The sequence below is a fragment of the Drosophila ficusphila genome, unplaced genomic scaffold (genome assembly GCF_018152265.1).
Source record: "Drosophila ficusphila isolate 14025-0441.05 unplaced genomic scaffold, ASM1815226v1 contig_414, whole genome shotgun sequence".
Taxonomy (NCBI): Eukaryota; Metazoa; Arthropoda; class Insecta; order Diptera; family Drosophilidae; genus Drosophila; species Drosophila ficusphila.
Window position 1 is genome coordinate 14,275,872 of NW_025064328.1, and position 11,169 is coordinate 14,287,040.

Consider the following 11,169-nt stretch of genomic DNA (forward strand, 5'->3'; position numbering starts at 1 on the left):
CAAAGCAATGGATAGGAAGGAATAGAAGTGAATCGGTAGCAAACATTTAAATAATTGTGTGTTTTTTCTGTTTTAAAGAGCATATTGGGCGATGTTTTGTTTTGTTTGTTTTATGTTTATTGAAGTATAAGTTTGCGTGTAATTTAAATATACATAGAGCATCTATCTATACATATAAATATTAGGAGAATACTTTGGATTTGTTCTTAGTTAGGCTTACAAATAGAGGCTTTGTATAACTGTTATGAAGAATAGGCTCTGCCTATGTGTATAGTATAGTAATCTAGCATTTGTACATGATAGTTTTAGGCAAAACTGTTTTCATAATTTGCCCAGAGATCAAAGCAAATCATAAGGACATTTTACCACTGGTTAAGAAATGAGAGCGCGACAATTCGTGCGCATTTGGCGGCCGTCGAACGAACGCGGCATCCAAACGCGCAGAAATTGAAGTAAATAATTCAAAGACATTCCTTTGTTTGTTTTTCCACTGGTCGAATTGGGTACAATGTTAGTGGGTCACAAAACAAGGCAGCAATGAGCCGAAAGCAGGCTCATTGGGGCTCCGTTTTAGCGCCCTCAAAGTGCAACACGGCACCAACGACAAAATTCAAATCTGCTCTGCCCTGAGTTGCTGGTTTTCGGCAAACTAACAAGGGCAGAGAGCAGGGATGAGTTTTGTTTCCTGCCAAATTTCAAATGCAAAAGTTGCCGGAGAAATTTGAAAGGGTTTTACAAAGTTATGTAAAGTTAGCATTTCATCGTTATAAAGGTTAAATTTCGGTTGGCTTCAACATAGTTAAGACTAATTCCATTTAGCTTGCGGTCTCTCTCTTCTAGTTCAATAGTTGGTTGTTGTTAAGAACTAATCACTTAGTTTATGGCATTTCTCACTAGAGAAATCTAAAAAGTTTCATGTAGCTCGAGCTTACTGGTTGGCTTACAACTAATTACTGGTTACGAGTAGTTGAAGACTAACGATTAATATTCGCAACTGTCGCCCTTGCACTGCATAAAAAGGTTCGTAATAAAAATTAGGAATACTACACAATCGCAGTGGCTTATAAAAAATCGTTTAAAATTACAAATTGCAATTCGGTGGGGTTGGCCAGCGAATCCGAGCGTTAGTTGTGGCGCGGACGCTTCAGCATCGCCCCGAAGTGCGTCCCCAACCCGATTCCCCGCTGGAGCTCGAACTGGCGGATGAACTGGGGGAGCTGGTGCGCAGACGCTTTGCGGGGGACAGTTTCTTGGGAGCCTGAGCCAGGCGCTTGCGCTCCTTCATGAACTCTGCAAACAGAAGAGAAGAATCGTGTTATTAATCTGTGTTACGTGTGATCGACAAATCAAAGTCAGCTGCTGCACTTCCGGTCGTCCCTGTTGAGAAGTCATTGATCCCTGAACAGCAGGCGCCGCCTGTTTTTGCACATTTTGATTTCGGATTCGGGTAGATCCCAGATTGTGGCACGTGGCCGGCAGCAGTTCCCTGCAGAGGGTTGCAGATCCGCACAGGGGTAGCAAATAAGTGCCAGACGGCAGCCAGACAGTCGGTCCCCAGCCGGTTTTCAGGTAGTGCGGTGAAAGCGAGAGTGGTGGTGCATAGCTGCATAAATTACGCGCTCCAGCTTACTGACCAAAGTAGCAAAAAGTACACCCAGAGCGCTGCGACTCTGGGCTTTAGGGCTTCAGGGGCTTCCCGACTGACCACCCGATGCGGGTGCATTTATAATGCCCCGAACAGACACTTTTTACGATTATAATTGCACTGCGTGTGCGAGTGGCATATAAAAAGCCGAACACAAAGCAATCAAAGGGAGGTTTGATAAGGCCTCGGACCCTGGATGGTGGTGCATTGAAAGCCGATCCCCAGACCCCTTCTCTCCTCGTTTTCTGTAATGAGGTCATGGCATAGACAAAGCCGAGTCACAGCTGTGGCATTTATAGATGCAGCCAGCCAGCCCGCATGCGATCGATCTGGAAACCAACCCCCGCGTAGCCAAGGATCAGCTCAGAATAGTTTGGTTTCGCCGATGAAGAGCTGCGGCAGCTGCCAACAGCTTTGAAGTTGCTAACCCTTTTTAAGGAAAATAAATCTCCCACAAAACATTCGCTAATTGCTGTAATTTGGGTTTAGTTGCACGAGATACGCCCACTTCAAAAGGTCCCAAGTCCTTGTGAAAATAAACAATAAAAGATGAGGGAGTGCTGGCAAACAATATGAAGAACCAATTAATACCCCCCTTTAAAATTTAAATAAATGGCGTCTTTGTTTAACCAAAAAAAATTATCAACAGTAAAAATAAATGCAAAACTCAAACTCAAAACTGAAATAAAATGTTTTGTAACTGCCTAAATTAAACAGGTCACTCCCTCAACTTCCGCCTGGGAAAAACAGGAAAAGAGCTCAAAGCTATGGGAAACCAATTTGTATCGCCCACCGAAGTGCAATGAAGCTTGACCCTGGGAACCGTCAAGCCTGGCTGATCAATCCGTTGTGGAATAACTAAGCCTGAGTGGGAGACTCACCTGTGATTTTGGGCTGTCGCTTGCGCAGGACTATCGAGGAGGTGCTGGCCAGGCTGGAGGAGCTGAACCGCGTCGTCAGTGACTCGTCCTGTGAATCGTAGCAGGAGTCGTTGTCCGTCGTGGACTCCAGCGAGGAGTTGGCCAGGTTGGAGCCGAAGTTCTCTCGCTCGGAGCGCTCGTTCACCAGAACATCCATGTCGCTGGGGCTGCAGTCGGCGGAGGGACGAACATGGGCAGCTCGGGTGAGGGTGTACATCTCCGGGGCGAAGCTGGACTCCTGGAAGCTGACGCGTTCCCAGATGAAGGGCGACTTCTCGGCCAACGGGCAGCCGGCGCGGAAGTCAAAGCCCCACTTTTGGGTGGCCAGCTCCTGGTGGCGCTCCAGTTCGGCATTAAAGGGTCTAAAAAGATGTTAAGTTAGTTGGGCCTGTATCAAATGGGGGTTTTCGCAAACTCACGTTTTGTTGGCTGTACCCTCGGTGGACTTGGAGCTGCCGAACAGGTCACGCTTGATGCGGTTGAGCTGGCGACCGCAGGGCAAATTGCGACTGAGCGCGGGACTGCTGGTAATCTTGCAGAACTCGCTTAGCATAGCAGGATTCAGGACTCGAGCACTGACCATGTTGACTAATCTTAGACTGCGATCCGATTCACTCGACTTTTTCTGCTCTGTTTTGGGACGCAGTTTCCTCGCCACTTGTTTGCGAAACTCACGCCAAAGCGAACTGTCAAACTTTTGGCGCCAAAACTTTGTTTTCGGGCAGCCCCAAAAGAGAACGAGAGAGAGCAGTCTCCACACAAATACAAATCACGGTCTCCACACTTTCGTGAGTGTGGGAGATCGAGTGTGCGTGTGTGAGTGCGCTGTGGAGCAGCCTTTTTGCGTTTTGCCTTCAAAATTGAAATTTCACACTGCAGTTGTTTATAAAATGATTATAAACAAAGTTCTTAGTTTAACAGCACTTGGTCACGGTTTTCGGTTGACGGTTTGGCACAGTACACTGCAATTCTATTCACAAAACGGAACGTTTGTGTGTCTTTTGATTTTTTAACTGGTTGTTGCCCTGTGGCAGCACTTCTGGTGTCTTGTGTGTTTATACAACTTGCAAGCGTTGTAGCAGCGAGGTTTGTTGACTTTTTCGGGTGTTGTGTTCAGTGCACTGCGCCCTGGGGTTTAAGATATAGCGCTTCCGATCGGGGCGAACCTCTTTCGGCGAACTCAGAGAAACGAATAAATGATAAATAAAACACGGAGCAAAAGCAAACGTCAAACAACCACCACGCGGAGTTGCCGGATAGTAGACAGAGCGGTTCGCGCTCTCTGTCAAGCAACCCTCGAATTCAAAACGATCGAAGCGACAGCGAGCGAGAAGGAGACGGAGGATGAGAACTGAGCGGTTCTGTTTGAATGCGCTTTTATTTTGTTGTTGGGCACGTCGAAGGGGCAATTCACTTCTTGGGCTCGATTATAATACTTGATAAAACTCAAACCACTAAGAAATTAACATTTTGTTGTTAAAAAGAAAGTTTAATGAGAAGTACAAAAATGGAAATACTAGATTCTTAAACAAATAAGCACCACACATATTTTTTCAATTGGAAAATGGAAGCGTACAAAAAGTCGGTCTGACTCCAATGTCTCTCTCACTCCTTTCTCCCTCTCTCTTTCTGACTATCTGTCGCTCTCTCTTTTTCCATCCGAGTGTTTGTTGTTGCATTGGTGGAGCTGTACTTTTGGTTACGATTACGATGGGAAGATACAAAAATAAAAATGCTTTGGCTTCGGTTTGTTTGGCTTCAAACTGGATTTTTAGCTGTCAAAGGGGCGTGGCAGGGGGCAATTTGGGGCAGCGATTCTTTTCACTTTCCTCGTGTTGCCAAGGGGAAAATCGCGCATGCAATGTGGGGCACTGGTCCAGTGTATACAGACCCAGTCTAGATTCTGTAATTTCCTCGTGCAGTTGCCATAGCAATGGGAATTTTGAAATTTCCGTTAAGGCTCACTTTTTTATTTCCAAAGTTTTCTGCTTATTTTATGCTGCATTTTCCATAAGTTTTTCACTATTCATGTGCAAAATCGTAAAAAATTAAATTACACTACCAGAAGCAATAAAACGAGATTTATATTGTTTGCACAAATCCAATTAAATAAGAAGGAAAGAAAGGGAACAAAGCCCTGGAAGTCAGATTCGAAGACTAAAGACATCATTTGCTTTGTCCTTTGCTCTCGACGAAATAATGTGAAACCTCTTGGTTTTCCACATAAAAAACCGAGAAAAAACGAGGAAAATCGGAGTGCAATCACCCCAAAAAAGGCAGAGATCGTTTGACGACCGTTCGATTAGGCAGCATCATCCATAATTCTTCCCCGAGCACTCCCATGCGATCCGAACCCTTGTGGTTCGGTTTCTGTTTACGGGACACACCCTCCCTCGAGAAGAAAAGCGACGTGAATTTACACACTTTATTACAAATTTGAGAATTCTACCGGCGTTTGGTGGCAGTCATGCCTGAAAACATAAACAACTCAAGAGTTTTTCGAAAGGGGGAAGAGTTCGTGATCCCTTTAAGTAATTTCCTCCCGAGCAGGATATCCTGGCAACTACTTGTAGTATATGGGTTGTGTCAACACACGCGGAAAACTAAAAGGCGTAGAAAGGAGGTGGAAAAGCGGTTTCAAGTGCCCGGCTATAGGGGCCGATCCCGAAAGGATTGTCCTGGAACGTGCGGGCACTAGATGACACTCAAGGTATTCGCTTGATTGGAGTCCATAATGCTGGTTGGATCGAAATCGGTTCTTATCGGACGCTCCCTAATACGCACTTAACTATCCTCTGAACCGATAAGAGCTAGGCAAACATCATCAGCAGTTCCGTGGCGAAGGTCGCGGTCTGTAAAACACTATCTCGTATCTATTGAAACCTCAACAAAGTCCGGTCCTGCCTCGACATGAATGTATAAAAAATACGTTACACTCATTTCGAATGCAACGCGTCTTATCGCCCCGGCACTCAGCTCACAATCAGCCAGCCCAGTCCACCCCAGGAGGAGGTCCAAGATAGCCCACTCTATAAAGCATATAGGACCGAGAACTTGGCCCGACCTGCCACGTGATACGGTGGTGGGGGTGCAAATGTTCAGCGAGCATGACCAACCGGCTAAGTAACGCTCGAAATTGCCGTAAGATAGTTTTCAAACACTCTCCGCTCCGTAAGAAAATTACCATAAAAACTGTCCAGCTCACGGAACTGTGACCGCAATTCCGAAATTTTGCCAGGCAGGTGTGCTAAGACTAGGGATATTTCGAGGGTTCAAGCCAATTTGTGGGAGTGTTTCATTACGTAATAGCAACCAATAGACGGGAGGTATAATGAACTGCGAGCAAACGTTTACTTGGTTAGATTGGCAGAGAAATTAAGGAAGAAAATATTATCGTTTTATAACAACTGGAATCTTTGAAACGGTCATAGGAATACGGATCGAGATATTAATTATACTTGTATCTGGTACCCTGCTCAGAGTCGGGAAACAATCTGTACATCTCAGATCGCAACCTTAATCACAGGGATCCCTATCCCGAGTGTTAGCGAGCAGTTACCCTGGCAAATGACCCATCATTAATATTACCAAATCTCTGGCCAGGACATTTATAAATGACTTTCGCTCATCTGGCATCTTGTGCTCGGACAAATTGCGGTCAGATCGAGGAGTTATTGATGGATTTCCTCAAAGTGGAGTGCAAATAGTCGGGCAGTATGCAAATATTTGGACTGGCTACCGGGCAGGCTAATCCTTTGCTGATCCTGCGGCTACTGTGCTACTTCCACTCGACTCATCAATCACGGCAAGGCACTTGTGCTGACCGCGGACTAAACTGGCATGACAACTCATTTTATTGGGACAGTCTCTCGGTGGACAAACACCCGAGGAGGTTGTGTGAAAAGGTTCCCTGTTCCTGGTAAACGCGTGGAAAACGTGTTTGGGAAAAATCGTTGGCTCAGCGTGATGCGAGGAACTCGTTTTTTCGGCCGAGACTATAAATATTTATGGAAAACCATTTGAGGAGAGCGGACCCGAGGAAAGACAAACAAACAGAGGCTTGGAGTCAAGAAGTTGTCAAATCCCAAGGTATCTTAGGTCAGGAAAGCAGATCACCCAGAGATGTATCTCTCGGATCTCGGATCTCGGCACTCTGTACTCGTATTTGTGTACGCTATCTGCGGCCGAACTACCCCAAAAAAGGAAGAAACCTCAGTCACTTTTGGATACATATTCGGTACATTAGGGGCCCTGGCACCCCGACTCCGCGACTCTTTGACTCCCCGCCTCCCAGAGCAAACGCAACTCAAATAATAATAAAAACGCATTTATGACTGCATCGGCGAGAAACGCCATAAAGCAGCGAGGCAATCAGCGTCGGCGATCGTTCCAATGCGAGAAACAGCCGAAAATCCTTTTGAAAATCATCCAGAAAACAGGTTGGGAAAGAAGGCAGGTAGATCGCCGGCCATTTGGGGTTTTCAATCACAAGACGAATTTATTAGGGAGCAAGAGACGTGACCCTTTCCTTTTTTTTTTGGTGATGGGGAACAGAAACAAACCAAACGAACAACAAACTCGAACTAAGGCAGTGTACAGTTGCGCAGGGGTTCAGGGGTTCAGGGGTTTAGCTGATGGACTCGTCCTCCTCCAGCTCCACGTCCTCGTCCCAGGAGCTCTCGCTGCTCCACGGACCGCTCTGCCTGGGCAGGTTGTGGCGCCAGAGGACGGTGGTCCCATTGCTCCTGGCGAAGGCGCACACGTCGCCGTCGGGACTGAACCGCAGGGAGCACACCTCGCCGCCTCCGCTGCCTCCGCCGCAGTCGAAGGAGTCCAGGAGCGCATCCGTGGCGAAGTCGAACTTGTGGACGTGGCCCCGACCATCCCCGCAGGCGTAGCACTCCTTGCCGGGGTGCAGGGAGGCCGAGGTGACCTTGAAGGGCAGCTTGCGCTGCCGCAGGACCTCGAAGCGCCGGCAGTCCAGGAAGAGCAGGCTCTCGCCGTAGGCTATGGTCACCGTCTCGCCGTCGGGGTGCAGCTCCAGCGACTTGGCGTGGTGGGGCAGCACCACCGAGTGGCTCCGCTGGCCGCTCAGGCAGTCCCACAACTGCACGGTGCGGTCGTAGGAGGAGCTGAGCACGCAGCGCTCCCCCAGGCAGAAGGTCACGTCCCTCACGCCGCGCTGGTGACCCCGCATGACCACCAGGGCCGTCTGCTCCTTCTTCTCCTTCTTGTCCGGCCTCTCCAGGTCGAAGAGGCTGATGGTGGGGTCGCGGCCCAGGCAGCCGGTCACCAGGTGCCTCCCCCGGGCGTCCAGGTCCACGCAGGCCACCGTCTCCGGGTGCGAGAGCCGCGTCAGCTGCCGCCCCAGGACCGCGTCCCAGATGCGCGCCTTGCAGTCGCCCCCGCCGCTGGCCAGGATGCCGGCGTCCTCGCTCAGGGAGACGCTCCACACCTCCGCCTCGTGCTTCCGCAGGGCGCCGATCCAGTCGCCAGTGGCACCGTGGCGCAGCACCGCCAGTCCGTCGAGGCCGGCGGAGGCCAGGTAGCTCCCCGATCCGCGGTCCCTGCTGAAGGACAGCTCCACCACTGCGTCCGTGTGACCCTCGCACACCACGTCCGACATCTCGAATCTCGCTGCTTGAAGCGCTGCTAGGTACTTGTGGGGATCAGTTAATCGGGAAGAGCTTCCAGCTGGAATCTTATATTTCTAAATCGGAAAGCTCGGGGGCTACTAGATGAGACAGTGCTGAGTTTATTCTCGTTAGCTGCTTTTCTATCTGTCAATTGGCTTTCCTCCCTACAATTCAATGCTCTTTCAGCTTCCTGAATATCCACTAGGCAAAAAATCGGGAAAAATCCGAACATGATGCTACGACGGATAGAAACAGAGTGAAAGCGCTTTAATTTTCGTATGCTTAGTGGAAGGTTTTCAATATAAATTTTGGCACAGCTTATCGCAATAGGAATCTCTGCAAATACATATATTTTAAGAAGAAACAAGAACTATTACTAACTAAGCGACTGATATCGCAGAAGAGCAACTTCTGATCCAAAACCATTATGGTTAACAAGTTAACTTGTATATTTTGTGGTTTACAAAAATCCCATGAAAGTTACAGAATAGGTGTATTTTTCTTTAAAAATTTCAAAATAACACTGTCCGTTTTCTTATCTCTGTTCCAACAAATGCCAAAAAGCCTAAATTACATACCAAGCATAAATAAATGTTCTTACTAACGTAAATAAAATAGCATTGCAGAATAGTTTTATCAGCTTAAGAGAAAAAGATATCAGCAATGGCAAAATCGAATTATCACGTCTTTTTGGGGGCTTAGAAATTCTTAAATTGAAAGGCTTATCATTAATTCGATTAAGGATGCTTTATCGACACGACACAAAGTCTGCTGCTTAAGCCGAAAATCGAGTGGCCCAATAAAGCTTGCTCTTTGTGCCAGAAGCCAGCGGCTTCCTCCGCTCCTCCTTCGCCACTTTTAATTTAATAGAAAGCACACAACCCCAAGGACCTGGGCGGGATCCCGGTATCAGTCATCACTTGTTAATCTCACTTAAACGTTTCAGCGGATATTGTGTGGCCCGCGCACCCGAGCATTTTTCGGCAAACACGGAGGATGGCAAACTACTTGCAACTTTGTTGGCAGAGGAGCGCCAGGATATTAGCAAGGTGCCAAAGGCGGGGAGCACGAACGCGTAATGTATATTAAATGCACTCGAGGAGATTCAATTCATATTTCAGGACGTTTTGCTTTCATTATGCGGCGAACAAAGGGCGCCCGGCACGAGTCCTTCGCCTCGGGAGGATCCGTTTCACCTGCAGGACGACACCTGAGCATACACAAGCGGGCCGACACAATGCTGCTGCTCCTGGCACCTCTGACTTGGTACCTGGACCACTTGTGCGGGCACAGGACCAAAAACCAGGAGCAGGAGTCCCCGGCAACCGCAAGACTAACAGCACACGCCCGCAATTGCGTCGATTTCACTTTCACACAAAGTCGGAACAGCACTCCTTCCAAATCATTGCACTGAGGAAAAAGAGGCTCAGCAAAATAGTTGCGTTCAAAATAAAAATACAAAACAATCTTTTAAGGCGTGTTTATTTTCAATAACCCCCCACCTTTGGGCTCCGAATGCCATTGGTATATGATTGGAAAGTAAATCAGTAGTATTATTATTCTATGTGTAGCTTCTCGAGGAGGAACATTTGTCGCTGAGTTTTTGGGTTTAGGGGAAATTAAACGGATTTCCCCAAGAGCCTGACTTGACAATGTGTGATGTGGAGTTGCCTGAAGTCATTGTTGGAGCAGATGCTAATTAGATTTGGGCACAAAAGAAGCTCGCAAAGAAAACCGCACTTGAAGGAGACGTCGGATACTAAAAAGGTAAGTGTTGTATGTACTTTGTAGTTGAATCTTCAGAGGTTGGTAACCAGACAACTTTTGTTCCCATAACCCACTGTCCCGGATTTCCTGAACTGGCCCACAAACACACAAATCATTGAGCGATTTCCCTTTTCGATTTCGGTTCGAAAGAGCATTAATAATAATTAGTGCGCAGAGGAGTTTAAAGGAAGTGCAACTCATGTCCGTAATGGTCTCGTTCGGAAAGTGAGTGGCATCATCAGAATCGGGGCGTGGTCAGCGGGAAGTCGGACTTCATTTGTCAGTCAAGTCAGAGCGTTAGATAATGGTGCGAAGTCAGCGAAAAGCAGACTTACGAAATTATTTTTCTGCGAATTCGCGGCCATCAAAATATTTACTGGGCCCATAAAGTCGCGTACTTTACGACAATTCAACGGAAAGCATTTGCGCGTAATTGGTTATAATTTTTATAGGAACATCGGGACATTGGGAGCAGGAGCCTCAGCCTCAGCCTCAGCAAGGGGTAAGGACCACTGAGGGAAGGGGAGTGGCGGAAGGACACTCCCATCGATAATGCGAGCAGACAGCAATCTGTCCCGGACGCGGAGGCTCCTTTCGCATCCCGAGTCCGTCCTCTGCCAAAGTGTCAGGACAAATCAATAAACCTCTCATTTTATTGCGAACGTCTCAGATACCGATCTGTCACTTTCCATTGTCGCCCTGACAATTGATATCTCACACATCATTTGGCTCGAGTGCGCACAATGAGATTGTTTATGCCATTTTCGGGTAGTAGCAGAGTCTTGCGAATATTTCCCCGGCTCTGCGGACCTTCTCGCAGGGGTTCTTCTAGGTATCGGCTTTTCACCTTTCCCATTTCCCTCGCGGAGGCTGCTTTCTCCCGTCTAGGGGTTGGCTCAACTTGCGGTTTTCCCTGAGAAATGGACGTGATTTTTCCGCATTTTCTGCCGGCATTTTGTCCACTTAACGCCGCTCTGTGGTCAGAGTTCAAATATGGGACCATTGACTTATGACAGTTGTCCGCAAATGTTTGCATAATCCTGCGATCCGATCGGATCGGCTTTTCCGGGTCAATGTGCTGGAGAAAGCGGGCGGGGGACTCGGTGAAAGGTCCTTGGCCCACAATGGGGTTTATGACCTACTTAGCTTACTCATTTCGAATGAGATTATCTGAGGGATTATGTTCGATGACCAAGTGATA

The 11,169-nt window shown here is 47.7% G+C and overlaps 2 protein-coding genes across 2 annotated transcripts; both read right to left on the minus strand.

The window, feature by feature from the left end:
- Positions 1 to 952: 952 nt before the first annotated feature.
- LOC108090840 (cyclin-dependent kinase inhibitor 1) lies at positions 953 to 3,770 on the minus strand. Its single transcript, XM_017189710.2, has 3 exons — positions 2,985 to 3,770; positions 2,527 to 2,927; positions 953 to 1,290 (listed from the first exon to the last, which is right to left on the minus strand). The coding sequence occupies exons 1-3, from the start codon at positions 3,146 to 3,148 to the stop codon at positions 1,145 to 1,147; spliced, it is 711 nt and encodes a 236-aa protein (XP_017045199.2). The 5' UTR covers positions 3,149 to 3,770; the 3' UTR covers positions 953 to 1,144.
- A 3,266-nt stretch (positions 3,771 to 7,036) lies between these two features.
- LOC108090659 (serine-threonine kinase receptor-associated protein) lies at positions 7,037 to 8,306 on the minus strand. The gene has a single exon (XM_017189441.2). It carries the CDS (start codon positions 8,189 to 8,191, stop codon positions 7,193 to 7,195), a length of 999 nt encoding a protein of 332 aa, XP_017044930.1. The 5' UTR covers positions 8,192 to 8,306; the 3' UTR covers positions 7,037 to 7,192.
- Positions 8,307 to 11,169: the final 2,863 nt, after the last annotated feature.

What these genes read in the sequence shown, in the direction of transcription:
- LOC108090840 (XM_017189710.2), bottom strand. Translation starts at nt 3,148, where the DNA reads ATGGTCAGTGCTCGAGTCCTGAATCCTGCTATGCTAAGCGAGTTCTGC. An exon ending in GAGGGTACAGCCAACAAAAC is followed by an intron (nt 2,928 to 2,984) that starts GTGAGTTTGCGA and finishes ACATCTTTTTAG; the next exon opens with ACCCTTTAATGCCGAACTGG. An exon ending in GCGACAGCCCAAAATCACAG is followed by an intron (nt 1,291 to 2,526) that starts GTGAGTCTCCCA and finishes TTCTGTTTGCAG; the next exon opens with AGTTCATGAAGGAGCGCAAG.
- LOC108090659 (XM_017189441.2), bottom strand. Translation starts at nt 8,191, where the DNA reads ATGTCGGACGTGGTGTGCGAGGGTCACACGGACGCAGTGGTGGAGCTG.